The sequence below is a fragment of the Propithecus coquereli genome, unplaced genomic scaffold (genome assembly GCF_000956105.1).
Source record: "Propithecus coquereli isolate 6110/MARCELLA unplaced genomic scaffold, Pcoq_1.0 Scaffold165, whole genome shotgun sequence".
Classification (NCBI taxonomy): Eukaryota; Metazoa; Chordata; class Mammalia; order Primates; family Indriidae; genus Propithecus; species Propithecus coquereli.
Window position 1 is genome coordinate 1,803,468 of NW_012141080.1, and position 17,232 is coordinate 1,820,699.

Here is a 17,232-nt window from a genome sequence, read left to right on the forward strand (position 1 = left end):
AGAACGTGGGTTTAGTCAAGCACAGGTTCAAATCCTAGCTTGGTTACATGTTAGCTGGGCAACGCTGGACAAGGACTAAATAATTCTGAGCCTAGTTCTTCTGCAGAGCAACATGGTGACACTTTTAGCTCTTTCCTTCGCCTAATCTTCTCTCCTCCCCTTGGTATCTTCCACTCAATCTGGGGCCACGTTGCTTCTGCTAGGACGACAGGAGTGCCCTTTCCCTAAATTCCTCTAAGGGAATGAGATTAAGGGCCTCTGTGGTCTATAATCCACATACAGGACCCCTTAAAAGGTAGACATTCTGCCCCCTGATCTGGGTCCAGGTTCAGCAAACAAGGTTTCCCTAGTCCTCCCAGGCAGGATGGGAAGGAGTCACAGGCTGAAGCAGGCGGGTGCGCTTGCCAGGAGCAGGCTGGCTGCTTAATGAGACACAGCTGCATCTTAATGCACTTTCTTGCCATAAAGTGTGCCAAGATCTACCTGGGGGGAGGAGATCTCTGCTGCTAATTAATCTACTGAGAGAGCAAAATTGCAATTGAAAATGAGAGACATAATTGAATCTCTGTGCTAATTTTTCTTTTGTTGCACTGTGGAAAATGTGCAGCTGTCATTACAAAGTCGTTACATTTATAAGTGAGAATGTTACCAGGTTCAGGAACCTGTATTCCTTTGTTGAGTTCAGGGCCTTGTTTTCCCTCCCAACAGCATCCTGGGCAGTCCAGTCCATCCTACCTGTCTTCCAGCCAGCCCTGTGGCCACTAACCCTAGACCTTCCTACAGAGGCCTGGCCAGACGTATGCAGGCTCTGAGGCCAGAGGGCTTGGAGTCTATAAATTTTTTTTTTTTTCTGGAGATAGTATCTCGCTGTTACCCAGGCTAGAGTGCAGTGGTATGATCACAGCTCACTGTAACCTCTAACTCCTGGGCTCAAGTGATCCTCCTGCCTCAGTTTCCCAAGTAGCAGGACTACAGGTGTGCACTGGAGTTTGAATCTTGACTTGCTGGCTGTGTGACTTTGGGCAAGGCACATAACCTTGCCAATTCTATATCTGTAAAAAAATAAAGGCTAATCATACCTACTCTGAAGAGCTATTGTGTGGATTGAATGAAATAGTATATACAGTTGGGCACAGAGCAAATACTCAATAAAATCGTAGCTAATGTCCTCACCATCATTTTAAGAAGCCAGCTTCACTAGAGTCCTGAGGATGTAGATGGCCCACGTCTTGACATACATTATCAGCAACTAGTAACCACCACCTGGTCTGGATCAGGGGCTGAGCCGTTGTATCAAAATCCTCAATGAGGCCAGAATGGCTGGAAACACAGAATGGCACAGCCTCTCTTGGGTTTGATATACACACTCATAGAGTTGTCAGAGTTCATAAGTAAAGACACAGGATGTCCACTTAAATCTGAATTTCAGATTTCCTGACAGACAGGGAAGCTGTAGACACTGCAGACCCCTTTTGATTGACAAAACAGGGGTACACCAGGATAGGTAAATATAGACACATGACAGAACAAACTCAGGTCCTGTCTACAATCGACCTGTGATTCTCCTGCTAACCAAAATTGCCTGAGGGGCCTCATCCCACCACAGCCAGTCATCCCTCCACCCCAGCCACTGGCCCTGGGTGAGTTTGCTACTATGGGAACCAGTATTTTGACAGCGCTGGACTTCAACTGCTCCTCAGAAGTGCCAGCAGAAAATATGGGTGAACCATGGTATGAGATATTGCTGGGTTGTCATTAGCCCAGGTGAAGAGGAATTTAGGGCATCTTTCAAGAGAGATCTCCCAGTGCTACCTGCCTGGGAGATCAGGTGGAAGAAGTATGTGGCTTTGAGCATTTGTGTCTTTCTTCCTGACTTCCCTTTAAAGAAGAGGAAGTGATACTTAAATTAGGATGCTCACTGAGCATCAATAAAGGCCTAGGAGGTTCCTAGAAGCATGCTGGGTCTAGCTGACCTTGAGACCATCAAGAGCAAAGCCCAGACTGGGTGCGAAACAGGCAGGTGCAGGTGGAGTTCAGCCTGAGGGAAAGCCTCAGACAGCACTGAGGGGCACATGTACAGGATGCAACTGAATTCTCAAGGGCAACCCAGACAAAGGCCATCAAGGCAGGTCTGACGACTTTATTCCTCCATGCACAACTGTCTGCAGCTGCTAACAGGATGCTTGTGACGGCCTTGGTTTACTGCCAAGAGCTGACCACGAACGAAACTATTCCATGTGGACTCCCCTACCGCTGAGAGTCAGAAAAGGTGCTGAGGATGAGAGTGGCTCTGACATTTACTATTTGTGTGACTTTGGGCAAGATACTTCATTTCCTGCATCTTATTTTTTTCTTCTCTGTAAAACAGGGATAAAAATTATAATACCCTCCGACAGTAAACGAAACTCTGTGAGGAGTGCTTTGTAAACAATAAAAACAAAAATGGCTATGAAAGTTGTTATGGAGTATGGGGTTCTTGCTTCCCATTTCTGACTTGACTTCATCACCACAGAGCTCAGAACTCAGGACAACTGGAACAGAGACCAAATGTTCCTGAAAGAGGAAGAGTTCATTAGGAAGGCCATCTCCTCAAAGGTGGCCACTGAGCCTCTGGAAGTTCTCAGCACTTTAAGTGGGTCACAGTCCCAGAACAGAACTGCCTGCTGAAAAGTGCAGTGGATGGCTCTTGCTCACTTTCCATCTCAGTGTTTTTCTTGCCTGTACGCAGCCCTCCTGGGGACCCAGCATGATTCAGCCTAGTCCACAGGGAAGCCTGGGGGAAGGCGGGTGGGGTGCATCATCCCTTTCTGCCGTGGCCCATTTAAGAGGCTCTTTACTTTCTTTAATAAAATATGCTAAGAACCTAAGGGATTTTCTAGTTTTTCCTTTCAGAACCAGGTTAGACATAACAGGCTCTGATAGCTTTTGAATCTTCCAACCCAAATTACTTTTTTTTTTTTTTGGAGACAGAGACTTGCTCTGTCACTCCATCTAGAGTCCAGTAGCATCATCATAGCTCACTGCAACCTCCAACTCCTGACTTCAAGTGACCCTCCCACCTCAGCCTCCCAGAGTGCCAGGATTGCAGGTGTGAGCCACTGCGCCCGGCCCCAACCCAAATTACTTTAATGCCACCAATTTTCCTGAGATCCAGGCTAATGGAGAGGGAGGGAGAAATGGAAGAAAAGGACAAGAAAATGCTATAAGGGAATATGTTGGCACAGGCTGAGCATACCATATCTGAAAATATGAAATCTGAAATGCTCCAAAATCCAAAACTTTTTGAGCACTGACATGATGATACAAGTGGAAAATTCCATGCTTGTCACCTTTGCTTTCTGCTGGTTCAATGTACAAAAACTTTGTTTCATTATTAAAAACATCATATAGCTGGGCAAACTGGCTCATGCCTGTAATCCCAGAACTTTGGGAGGCTGAGGCAGGAGGATTCAGAACCCAGGGAGGCTAGGAGTTCAAGACCACCCTAGGAAACATAGCATGACCCCATCTCTATAAAAAGTAAAAAAATTAGCCAGGTGTGATGGTGCACGGCTGTAGTCCCAACTACTCGGGAAGCTGAGACAGGAGGATCACTTGAGTCCAGGAGTTCAAGGTTACAATGAGCTATGATTACGCCACTGCACTCCAGCCTAGGCAACAGAGTGAGATGATGTCTCTGAAAAAACAAACAAAAAATTTGTATAAAATTACCTTCGGGCTATATGTATAAGGTACACATGAAACATAAATGAATTTTATGTTTACACTTGGGTCCCATCCCCAAGGTATCACACAATGTATATGGAAATATTCCAAAATCTTAAGAAGTCCAAAACCCATTTTGGATAAGGGATATACGACTGGTAGCTACTATTTGGAAACCCACTCCCCAAAAGGGCAGAGGGCTTTGAGGGTGGGAAGGCCCAATGGTATGCTGACCTCTCAAAGCTCAGTCACGTGGTCAGCCTGTGGCTGAAAGTCGGAGAGGTCTCCAGCACACGGGTCAGGAAAAGAGTGGGCACAGGGAGGTTCAGGGAAACTAAAGCAGGTACAATAACCGAGGATTTCCCTGGGCTGCATTTTTATCAAGCTGGTCCAAGCAGAGCCAGTGTTTGGTTCCCTAAGTGAGCATTAAAGGAAGCACAGACATGGGATATAAGTGGATAAGCTTCAGTTCCCAACACCACAAAGCTATGAGCCAGGGAAGTACTCCACAGCTAGAAAAAAGCTCTGGATCGATGTTAGGAGATAGTGACTTTTCTGCCTTGAGAAATGCAATTGAAAGAAGCAATCTACCCAATACTACACAACCCCTCCCCGCCCAAGGATCCAACTTGCAAACATCTCAAGGGCCAGACTGGAAGGGTGGTAATTTTAATTAAGTTTCTTGTCCACTGCTTTCTTCCTGTATCACCTCCAGATTGTGCTGGTTCTCAAAGAGTGACTCTTGGGGGTCATGGAGATAAGATTCTTCAGAGAAAGAAAATTATTTTCTCTGATCCCTCCTTCATGCCTCTCCAAATCACAAACATACCTGGTTACCAATCATCGAGCTCCATGACCTTCAATATGACTGGATAGACAGCAGCAACTGACACCAAGCCTGTACTTCTCTTCATTTCTGTGCATGGATTCCTTCCCCTAAGCCTGCTGCCTCCACCTTGGCACTGTCAGAAAGCCATGTTGCTGACGATGACCACCACCAAGAATCCTGTGTGATTGTCTGATGACTACAGGGAAGACGTGCTCAATGCCTGAGTGCTGTCGGCTGCCTCTGATACTGGAATGCTGCACTGGGCCCTGGAGTGTGGGGATCAGAGGAAAAGCAGCAGCTCTCTGTTGAACAGATGACTACCCCTGGTATAGGCATTTCAACCAGCTTTGCTGACTGAAAATGACACATGGATGGAAACAGCTTTCTGATATATTAAGCCCTTCTCTTCTGGGTAGTTAATTCTAATACTACTAGGCCACCAAACAAAAGCTATGACTATCGGCTAGCTAGTGGGGTGGCTGTTTAGACAGCACAATGATGCAGCACCTGCTCTGGGCTGATGACAGAGTAGGGAACAAGACTCTGCCCTTGAGGCTTACCACAGATGAACAATACACAATATGCATCAGTCGGTAACAAGTGTGACAGAGAAAATCAAATGGGGTGATGTGATTGAGGGCTCCTGGGGTGGGGCTAACTAGAGAGTGACATCCAAGTTAAGCCCTAGATGACAAACCAGAGCATCCTGGGGATGGAGCACTACAGAGGGGTGGTGAGGCCGGAGGCAGGGTCTGGTGAACACTGATTTGAAGTGCTGCTGGAGGGCTTTCAGCAGGGAAGAGATAACAATGGTCTGCATTGTTACATGATCATTTCAGCTGCTGGGTGGAGACTGGATGAAAGGATACTTAGGCAGAAGCAGGGAGCAGAGCAGTCTGTGGCTTGTACTGGTGTGGTAGGAGTAGGGCTGCACATAGAGGGACGGGCTGAAATATTCTGTGACAGAACCACCAACTGGACTTGTGGGATGTGAACGGAAAGAGAGGAAATCAAGGACGATGCCTAGTTTCTCTTTTAACAGTGGGGTGGACAGTGATGGTGCCATTTCCTGAGAAGTCTGAGAAGGGAGTGTGTTTATGGAGAGAAAGCAAGTGTTCAGTTTTGGACATTAAGTTTGATGTGCGCCTTGGACATCTAAATGGAGATGTGTCAACTAACAGCTGATAGGTAAGTCTAGAATTCAGTGGAATGGTCCAGGCAGGGGACAGCTTTTTTTTTCTAGTCATCAGCAGAAAATGAGAGCTAAATCTTGAAACTAGGGTGCTTTCCTAGGGAGGAAGAAGAGATGGCTGCCCAGGGCCCAGCCCTGGGACTTCCCAAGTTTAACAGTCCAGGGAAGGAAGAGAGGCCAGCTAGGGAGACTGGGAGGAGACGCCCTCAAACTTTACTTCCCACCATTGTGGAAAATATTCCTGAAGAGTTGACAGGAATACATCAGGAAGGGATTTAAAGGAATAAAGCATCTAGCTTTGCAGGAAGGCCTGAGACTTGGCTTGGTCAGTAATGGCAGGTAGGAGAAAGAAAAGTGGGGAGAGGACTGCAGGGAAAGGGAGTGGGCTTCTATTTATAAACATGCCAGGTATTTCCCCTAATTTAATTCCCACAGTAACCCTGAGAGGTATATTAAAGAGTTTCTACTTTATAGATGAAGAAACTGGGGCTAGTGCCCATGGCATGGTGGTAGAGCCAAGATCTGAATGTACTTTCAATTCAGTTTACTGTAAAACATAAACATGTGTACAGAAGAGTGTATGAGATGGGCAAGGCAAATGTATTTCAAAGTAAGCACCTGTGTGGCCATCACCGGGTCAGAGGAAGAGGGCTGCCAGCCTTGAAAAGGCCCCAGTGTAGCTCTTCCCCCAGCATGTGCAGCCCACTCAGGAGAGTTCGTTCAGGATCGGTGTCCTTATTTCCCTGCTTTCCTTTCAAGTTTTTGTTTCTTCAACGTTAAAGTTTAGTTGTACCTATTTTTGAATTTGACATAAATAAAATTATATTGTGTACATTCTTTTGTGATTTGCTTCTTTCACAAGTTGACTTAATATATACATTGGTTTTGGCTGTTTTTGACCATCATATAAATGGAATTCTACACTCCATTTCCAAATAATCATCCTTTGTGCTACTGTTACTGCAATTTACCCATATCCATTCCCACTGTGTGAACATATCACACTTTCTCTATTACACTGTTGAGAGACACTGGGTTGTTTCCAGTTCATGGATGTTATTTTTATTTTCACATGTGTCTCTTGGAGAACATATAACTGAATTTCTGTTGGGAATGAAGCTAGGAGTGGAACTGCTGAGTCAGAGGAAATGACTATGTGCACCTTCGGTAGATAATGCCAAATGGTACATTCCAATTTAAATTGCTGTATCTTCTAGATAAATTAGATGTTTTTATCATTATGAGGAGACTGCTTCTTTATTTCTGGTAATGTTTTTGCCTTTAAGACCATTTTGTCTAACGTTAATATGGCTCTATCAGCTTTCTTTTGGTTAGTGTTTTCATGATTTACTTTCTCTCCTATTTTTTTATTTTCAACATTTCTGTATCCCATTGTTTTAGATATATCTCTTTTAAACAGCAAATAGTTTTTTGATTTTTATTTATTTATTTGGTTTTTTTTGAGTGTTGCCCTGGCTAGAGTGCTGTGGTGTCAGCCTAGCTCACAGCAACCTCAAACTCCTGGGCTCAAGCGATCCTCCTGCCTCAGCCTCCCGAGTAGCTGGGACTACAGGCATGTGCCACCATGCCCAGCTAATTTTTTCTATATATTTTTAGTTGTCCAGCTAATTTCTTTCTATTTTTTCAGTAGAGACGGGGTCTCGCTCTTGCTCAAGCTGGTCTCGAACTCCTAAGCTCAAACGATCTACCCGCCTCGGCCTCCCAGAGTGCTAGGATTACAGGTGTGAGCCACTGTGCCCGGCCTTGGTTTTTATTTTTTTTATTTTTTATTTTTTTTGAGACAGAGTCTCACTCTTTTTGCCCAGGCTAGAGTGCCAGGGCGTCAGCCTAGCTCACAGCAACCTCAAACTCTTGGGCTCAAGCGATCCTCCTGCCTCAGCCTCCCGAGTAGCTGGGACTACAGGCATGTGCCACCATGCCCAGCTAATTTTTTATATATATTTTTAGTTGTCCAGCTAATTTCTTTCTATTTTTTCAGTAGAGACGGGGTCTCGCTCTTGCTCAGGCTGGTCTTGAACTCCTGAGCTCAAACGATCCGCTCACCTCGGCCTCCCAGAGTGCTAGGATTACAGGTGTGAGCCACTGCGCTCGGCTGGTTTTTATTTTTTAATTCGATGCGTCAATCTCTTTTAACTGAAGCATATAGTTTATTTACATTTAATGAAAGTACTGATAAATTTAGTCTTAAATCCACTCTGTTATTTTGTGCTTCCTGTTTGTTCTGTTTCTTTAACTCTCCTTTTATGTCTTCTTTTGGTTAACTAAAAAAAAAAAAAATTCCACTTTTCTCTCTCCATTACTTTGGCAGTTATACATTCTGTTTCTATTCTAGAAAGTTTATTTTATTTTATTTTTTTGGAGAAAGAGTCTTCCTCCATCACCCAGGCTTGAGATGTTCCAAATATTCCCTCAGAGTAACCTCTCCCCCGGTGACGCCTGTGCTCTTGTTGGCACCTGTATAAGAGAAGCTGAGGCCTGACCTGTCTCTGCCCAAAGAGCCCTTACAGCTTTGGTTCTTGTGCTTCCCTCTTTTCAACATTGTGCACCGGACACACTTGTCAACAGAAATCTCCTTGCCCTTCTTGACATCACTTTGAAGTCGCCTGTTCAGTTGTGTGTATGTGCACTGGAAAGCAACTGGTTGTCTGGCTCTCACCTTTAATTTTTTTTTTAAGTGATGGGGGTCTCACTATGTGGCCCCAGGCTGGACTCCAACTCCTGGGTTCAAACGATTCTCCCACCTCATTCTCCCGAATAGCTCGGACTACAAGTGTTAGCCACTGCTCCCAACTTACCCCTCTAGAATTTAGGTTTTGTGGTCTAGTGATTCTCAACCTTGGCTGTGCAAGAAAATCACCTAAGGAGTAAAATTTAAAGATACAGATATTTGTGACCTTTCCATTCTAGATTCTTGATTCAGGAGCTCTGTACAAGGTAGACTTGTCACCTGAACTTTGGAAAATTTCCCTAGGTGATTTGCATGCTCAGTCAAGTTAAGAACCAGAGTCTCTTCCTGGCCTAGGGGTTGGGCTCCTTTAATCCACCTGCAGGAGCTAGACAAGCACAGTGAGTGGAGGTGTCAGGATGGGCACTAAAGAAGGTGGGTGAGAAGGGCCAAGGCAGAGCACAGAAGCCATCAGATCTGCAATGGAAAAACACAATCACATCTGTGGAATCGTCTGGCCTAGGGGGTAGGAGGGAGCCTCAGACAGAGAAGGGGAAAGCAAAACATAAATGTGGTGTGCTATTACTTGTTCCTTAACCCAGTTATATGATTTTTCCATTGCCTGAAAAGTTCTCACTGGGCAGATGTCCTTTTTAATCTTGTTTTCTCTTCCAGCCTATATTTTATTAACTCTCTCTTATCTTCAACAGCACCACTCCTTACTTTTATAAGACCTCTATTAACTCAAGCAGAGTAAACATTGTCCAACCCATAGAATCAATATCCAGAGAAGCAACAAAGTGTAGCACACACTGGCAGTTCCTCTGCTGCCTTAGGTCACTGTGCAAGAGTAGAGAACAGAGGGAGCTGTGAATTACAGATCTGAAGCAGAGTGGAGAGGTTTGAGGCAATGTCAGAGCCGCCTACACACACACACACACACACAGACACTCTCTCTCTCTCTCTCTCTCTCTCTCTCTCTCTTTTTAAGAGACAGGGTCTTGCTTTGTTGCTGGAATGCAGTGTTGCAATCATAGCTCACTGCAGCCTTGAACTGCTGGGCTCAAGTGATCCTCCTGCCTCAGCCTCCTGAGTAGCTGGGACTACAGGTACACGCCACCACACCCAACTAATTTTTCTTTTTTTTTTTTTTTGGAGAGATGGGATCCGCTATGTTGCCCAGGCTGGTTTTGAACTCCTCACCTCAAACGATTCTTCTGCCTTGGCCTCTCACAGTGCTGGGGTTATAGGCGTGAGCCACTGTGTCTGGCAGAGCCGCCCACTCTTGGAAAGATAACACTGACTCCTGCCTGCACTTCATCCTGGGCCTTCCCCAGCTGGCTTTGGCGCCTCCTCCCCTGTCCTGTGGCATTCCAGCTAGAAAGAATGACCTAGAAGTCTGGTAGTTAAATGAGCTCACAAAGCCATTTAAACTTTTTTTTTTTTTAAACATATTGGTCAGCTTCAGCTTCCAAGTTCATTCAAATAATCTTCAAGCCTAATTTAGAAATATGATCCCCAAAATAAATCTCTCACCTGTCTTTATTATAATTTAGCTAATTAACCTGAATTATTTCTACTTAATACAAGCCTTTATGTGACAGCCATTCTGTAAAGTGCTTTATGTATATTACATATATGTAAGTTATATATTTATTACACATATTTTCTCATGAGATCATCACAACCACATGGTGAAGGTATCATTACCCCAATTTTATAGGCGAAGGGGCCAAGCCTCAGAGGCGGCCAGTGTGCTGCTGGAGGAGAGCTTACTGGTGGGGGGCAGGGGCGAGGAGCACCAGGGCTGGCTGACCGGCGATGGAACACTTCCTTTCACTGTAAGGGGTGAGGGATGTTGACCTTGAACCATGGACCCACTTCTGCAGTAACTTTGTTCCTCAGCTCCTTCTGAAGTCCTAAGTACTTACTGAACACCCTTTCTTTCTTGATTTTTTGTTTAATCACCAGGAAGACAAATATGACAAAGAAGGTACCCTTTTCACAACTGAATACATAGTTTATAGACATCCTCTTTGTATTCCAAAGTGAAGGAAGGGTGCAAGGGATGGCTGGGGATGCTGTCTAAGGCCTTGGCACATCACACAGGCTGTAGCCAAGGGTAAAGCCCCACCCTGAGCCACAATGACATGAACCAAAAAAAAAAAAAAAAAAAAAAAATCCACAATAATGTAGCAACACCTAGCTAGGCACTCTGTTTTTGAAGCATTTGAGCTAGTCTGGCTCCTCAGAAGGCCAAATGATTCAGGTCAGGCCAAGGCTCCTACTGTGAGCCAGATCCGACCACATGAATAAACCAGGCGACTTCCAGTTCACTGGAGCTGTCACTCAGCAAATTCAGCTAGGCAGACGTGAAGGGCCCCGAGAGAAGTGCTGCTCACACGCCTTCCTTCCCTTTACCACTGACAGGACTCACCCCACAAGAACAGAGCTTCACTGACAAACCAAAACACTCACATTTTTCGTTTCACCATGAAAAGCTCCTGCTTGCTTAAACTGGGCAGTTTGTCTGCAATAAACCATTTCCAAGTTCTGAGGATTGTCAAAGGAATAGAATCTACTCCTTCTTACCCCTCTTTCCCTCGATTATGGATAGCCAGTTCTTCACCAATCCCCTCTTCCTCCTTGAAGCTCTCCCAGTCCAATTTGGACTTCTCAAGGGTGCTCATTTTCTGCTTCTTGGTGCCAATTTTCCCCAAAAGGCTGCTCATGCCACTTGATCTTTTTAACCTAAAGAAAGAGAAAACATGAAAGATGTAGCATGTAAAAACTTTGATCTCTTAATTAATGTTTCCTCTGGTGGGCACGGGGTCCCCTGGATTGCAGCCATTTATCTCAGTGGAAGCCGTGTTCATATCTAGGGTATTTCCTTCCTGGGGTGGAGAACACTGTGAGTGGACCAGAATTCTAATGTGCTTTTTCTGCTTAACACTTCTGACTGCTCTCCTAAGCTTCAAACAGGAAATCCTGCCTTCTTCAGACCTCTGTGGGCTCTGTGTGGCAAGTCTCTGCTTGCAAAAAGTGGGAAGAGCAGCATGGTTCAGGCATGGCTTTGGAGTCACATGCCCAGGTCCAACTCCCAGCTTAACTGTGTGACTCTAGGCTACTTATTTAACTGCATGTTCCTTGGTTTCCTAATCAATAAAGTGAATGCTTACTCACAGGCTGTGGTGTATCTCATATGCAAAGGGCTAAAACAGCACCTGGCACAGAGTGTAATAAGCATTAGCCACTCTGAGTCACTGTCACCATTTAAGCTCTAAAGCCCCAGGGGGTCTTTTAAAAGAAAGCGAACCAGTTAGCAACACTGATGAGCAAGAAGTCACAGGACTGTGAAAGGGCTCTAAAATCAGTGTCCTTTCAACTCCTGCGACTTGGGTCCTGGTTTTTCCCAGGAGGTGGAGAACATTCCTTACCCTGAAAACAGGGAATGTACGACCTGTGCTCTACTTGCTGGTGATGCTATCATGGACTGTGGGAGAAACCCCATATGCCCAAATTCAAGTCTTGGCAGGTCAACGTCAAATGTTTCTAGTCAGTGTTAAATGTATGAGATAAAATAAGAAAAACAGAACGTAGCTAGTTGATAAGAAGGTGGTATAAGGGGAAGGTTCAGTCTCTTTATGAAACTAAAACAAGTTATCTACCAGCATGTAGGAAACTGGAAGTTATTTTCTGCCTCACAGAGATATGCAAGAAAGTTAAAACAGTTAAATATCATGAGCTAACGTCACAAGGTCTACCGGTAACAATACCTTTCACTGGCCTAGAATGCTTATTCAAGTGCTTTCATAGCCATTTTTTCATCTGATTCTCACTACAGCCTGTGACAGAGGAACACTGAGTCTCAGAGTTGGAAGGGGATCATCTATGAGATGATCTAGTATCACTCTAACCTATTTTGAACCCCATCTCCCTGCTACACAGCATTGATGAAGGACGACTCACCATCTGTGCCCTGGGGTGAGCCAACAGGCTCTGCTTAAAGGCCTCTTCAATGACCCCTTATTGCCCTTACAATAAAGTCCTTAACTTGCCAAGTTCTTCCTGATCTTGCCACACCTACCATTATAATCTATGCTCCCAACATACAATCCTGAACTCATAGTTCACCTCTACCTGTCTCCTTCTCGTTCATATAGTCTTGGCTCAGCTTAAAAAATACTTCTGAGCAGGTGCGATGGCTCATACCTTCAATTCCACCACTTTGAGAGGCTGAGGCCAGAGGATCGATCACTTGAGGCCAGGAGTTCAAGAATAGCCTGGGCAACATATTGAGACCCCATCTTTACAAAAAAATATAAAAATTAGCACCTGTAGTCCCAGCTACTTTGGGAGGCTGAGGTGAGAGGATCGCTTGAACCCAGCAGTTCGACACTATAGTGAGCTATGATCACACCACTGCACTCCAGACCCCTGTCTCTTAAAAAAAAAAAAACAACAAGGCCGGGCGCGGTGGCTCACGCCTGTAATCCTAGCACTCTGGGAGGCCGAGGTGGGCGGATTGTTTGAGCTCAGGAGTTCGAAACCAGCCTGAGCAAGAGCGAGACCCCGTCTCTACTAAAAATAGAAAGAAATTAATCGGACAACTAAAAATATATAGAAAAAATTAGCTGGGCATGGTGGCGCATGCCTGTAATCCCAGCTACTCGGGAGGCTGAAGCAGGAGGATCGCTTGAGCCCAGGAGTTTGAGGTTGCTGTGAGCTAGGCTGACGCCATGGCACTCACTCTAGCCCGGGCAACACAGTGAGACTCTGTCTCAAAAAAAAAAAAAAAAAAAAAACCACAACGAAAACAAAAACAACAATAAAACTCCATTTCCTCTAGGCAGTGCTCCTTGAGTTCTTCCCAATCTCTGGATCAGGTGCCCCTAGTGGTGCATCCATCATACTGGCTGTTTCCATGTGGGGTCACTGAGCCTTTCTCTAGATTCTGTGGACTTGCATTTCAGCTGCAGCTTCACTGGACAGTTCTAGACAAGCTCAGACTCACCATCAACATCCTACCAAAAGCACACACCTAAAGGTTTCTGGCTATGGGGGCCTCCTTTGACCTTGCCTGAATGTCACAGCACTGCCTGGACAAGTGGTAGCGTTCTCATACCACTGGGGATACCCTCAAGGGGGACAACAGCTGGTGGCTAAGTGGCCCAGCCTCCTATCATCATACAGGCAGCTATGGGAGGTGCTCTAATGCTTCTCAGAAGTTCTGGTGGCACTGAGCCCTCATGGCCTTGAACACTTATTCTTATGTTGGCTTTTCCTCTTTCCTTGTCTCATTCTTCCCACCCCCTCACTTCTGTTTCCTGGGATCACTTCTCAAATAAACTCTCTGCACTCAAAATCCTTATCGTGGGTTCTGCTTTGAGGGGAACCTAACTAAGACTTTTAGGAGAAAAATGATTTTCCTCACATAATCTGTATCTCTGTGGATATTTAAGTTCCTGTGTCTCTAAACCTTTCTATACCATAAGGATATAGTTCTGTAAACAGTGAGTACTTGATAAAGTCAACAATGTCACCTGGATCATAAAACCAATTAGTGGAAGAAAATCACATCTTTGTAGAATAAAAGGTGCTCAGAGCCCTTCTACATTGGGACTTCTAAGGGGAATAATTTCAACTTTTATTCTACCATCAGCTCTCAACAGACCAAGGTTCCCCATTTTACTTGGGCACCATCACAGACTACGTATACCATCTCTCCCCTCAGCCTACAGCTCCGATGGTATTCCCAGGTTAAGCCATCTTTTCAACAAATCACTTTGAGAAATCTATAAGAAAATGATTTTTTTCTGCAGAGCAGTGAGGAGGTTTCCAGAAAAGGAAAAAAGCCATAATCTCTCTTTGCCTTGCTTACCATTAAACATCAACAAAATGTCATCTGTGTTATTATGCTTTTGGGGAAAGCTTCTAGCTCTGCCTTCACCAGGTCATTAACTTGGTTCATCATATCCTAATTTGATAGTATCTAAAGCAAAATAATGTGTCTTTTATTTGAGGCTAAATCAAAGTGAATGACACATTGATAGCAGCAGCCAAAACACATGAGAGGCTCATCACAACTCAGAGACCAGTGGCTTCTTCCTAGAACCTGGTATGTGGGCTCCCCGCAGGCTTCCGAGCTCTCCCACCCTGACATGGAGCTTTGGTGGCATAATCCTGGCGTCATTCCAGCACAGCTTTCAGGAAGGCAGCTTTAACATGACCTTGCCCCCCCATCTGTGCTGCTGAGGTGCATCGACCAGGCTTTCAGGTAGCAGAGGCAGGCGAGCAGGGGCTACTGACTCTACAGTGACAAAGAACATTAGAAAGAGTGCTGCACCTGTGTGCCTCCCCTTGAGAACTGCAGCTAGCTTGAAGTGCACTGGCAGCTGAGCATACTGGAAAACTGTGGAAAGGGGAAAGTCAGAACTCTGTCACCAGGAATCAGTGCAGGTCCAGACCAAAATAATCACTGATTTCTGTTTTGCTCTGGATCTTACGTTGTAAGGGCAAAGTATTTGCCAGAGAGTATGCTTTGACAGACTACCCCCAAGACACAGTATATCATTCAAGAGAAACTTCATCTACCTGTTCCAAGTCAAAGTTCAAAGAAGTGCATGATGCACTTGCTCACTCACAGATTACATCCAGAATATCATATTAAGCCATGTCTGGAATGTCATTACCAAGATGTTTCTGATGTCACAATGACATTTCAATCACCTCCTCCTGAACATCACACTACTTTACTGACCTTACCACTATAAATTTGATGTAAAGACTAATCCTGCCCAAGAAGTGTGGCCTTTGCTCTCATAAGCTAGCTTCCATGCCGCAAGATGGCAAGACTGAGTGCAGCTCATACCAATGAAAGAGATTTTTAAAAGAACTCCTCCCCTTTTTTATTTTAATAGATTTGCAGGGTACAAGTAGAATTCGTTAAATGTATATATTGTATAATGGTGAAGTCTAGGCTTTTAGTGTGCTGGCGAAAGAGGAAAGAGACTTTATTTTTTATCTTTTTGACACAGAGTCTCACTCTGTTGCCCGGGTGAGTGCTGTGGCGTCAGCCTAGCTCACAGCAACCTCAAACTCCTGGGCTCAAGCGATCCTCCTGCCTCAGCCTCCTGAGTAGCTGGGACTACAGGCACCCACCACCATGCCTGGCTAATTTTTTCTTTCTTTTTTTTTTTTTAGTAGAGACGGGGTCTTGCTCTTGCTCAAGCTGGTCTCAAACTCCTGAGCTCAAGCAATCTGCCCCCCTTGGACTCCTGAGTGCTAGGATTACAGGCGTGAGCCACCATGCCTGGCCCGAAAGAGACTTTTACCAAGCTTTTCTTTCTTGCACCTTGTGTTCAGTTATCCATCAATTGGCAATACCTTCAACTCCCTCCCACCGTACCTAGCCCAACGGCCTATCCTGATACCAAACACCAAGATCTTCCACAAAAAAGATTAAGAAACTAAGAAAAGTAAAAGAGAAAGAGAATGTAAAATGACAAGTTGTCTTTTTCCTAAGTTCAAAGTTTACAATAATAATTTGCTAGAACTTATTCTGCTTCTTTCTAGCCTAAGAAATGTAATTTTAACAAATTTCATTGTAACTAAATGATAAACTCCACCCTGTTGAATCTGTCGTAGAGATATTATGGCAACTTGTTTACTTTGTTCCATGTCCATTAGCATGGACTTGGATTGCCCAAGGGATTTATTTTATAGCAAGAGCACTATTCTATTTGACCACCATCAGTGAGGCCCTGGACCCCCTGCTGTTCATTTCTAGCGGTTGGGAAAATAACTTGCTAAGTGAAAAGGTTGACAGGGTTCATCAACTGGTTGTGAAGGATGGTGGGAAGATCTTTCCTGATGATCTTTGGTATTCTACAGAATAGAATTTTAGGGTTAGAAAGGAATTTACAATCATTCATTGTATTCATCCAACATAGATTATTGAGAATTTACTGTCTACCAGACATTGTGCTCAGAACTGGGGACACAAAAATACGTAAGGCATAATCTTTGGCTTCAAAGAGAAAATAGAGGAGAGATCGATATACAGGCAAATTGGAACCACATACTATGAGGACATAAATGAGGGAATAGCTCAAGGGCAGTTTAATCCAACCTCCTTATTTTATAGATGAGTTAACTAAACTACAAAAAGATTAAAAAACCTGCCCATGTTTACAGTAGGAGACTTGGGAATCGTGCTCAGTGCTTTTGATGCCCTGCCTATGACTACTGTCTTTTCCACCTTGCTTTATGTTTGGGGACGGGGGGGAGGATAGATATCCATGGAGATCCTTATCCTTCCACACTTCAATTTCTATCATTGCTAACTTTGGGGAGGGGGTTATTCTTACTTCCCCTGTTGTCCTGGAACTCACTGTACGCAGGGCCCATGTCTTATTCTTGACTCACCCACAGTATACCCCAAAGACTTGCCCATGGTACATAATCACTACATTTTTAATAAACTAAAGTCCCATGATTTTTAAAAAATTTTTTTTATTTCTGCATATTATGGAGGTATAAATGGTTAGGTTATGTTGCCCTTGCTCCATCCCCCAAAGTCCCATGATTTGATAATGGACTTACCCAAATGATATTTTTCTCATGACAAAAAGATTCAACTTCACTTGAACTGACAGACCAGAAAAGTTAGTTCCAAAAGTGGACCAGCATGGATAGGGTTAACATATGTGTACGGAAGCACTACTGACCTTTACTCAAGTCTATGCCTTCCTTCTCATAACTTGAATAACCACTAAAATGCAAATTATTTGGAACAAAGATTCCTTTGGCAGAGATACA

At 44.4% G+C, this 17,232-nt stretch overlaps 1 protein-coding gene across 2 annotated transcripts in view; it reads right to left on the bottom strand.

The window, feature by feature from the left end:
- The window catches only part of CFDP1 (craniofacial development protein 1), a 97,890-nt gene that overhangs the window by 3,986 nt on the left and 76,672 nt on the right, over positions 1-17,232 (bottom strand). The window contains exons 6-7 of one of the 2 annotated variants that reach the window (XM_012641570.1): positions 11,005-11,163; positions 1,174-1,320 (exon numbers count right to left, since the gene is read on the bottom strand). In XM_012641570.1, coding sequence (XP_012497024.1) covers positions 1,176-1,320; positions 11,005-11,163 — 304 coding nt within the window. In that variant the 3' untranslated portion in view covers positions 1,174-1,175. The remainder of the gene's footprint in view (positions 1-1,173; positions 1,321-11,004; positions 11,164-17,232) is intronic. The other variant, XM_012641571.1, reaches the window with a different exon arrangement.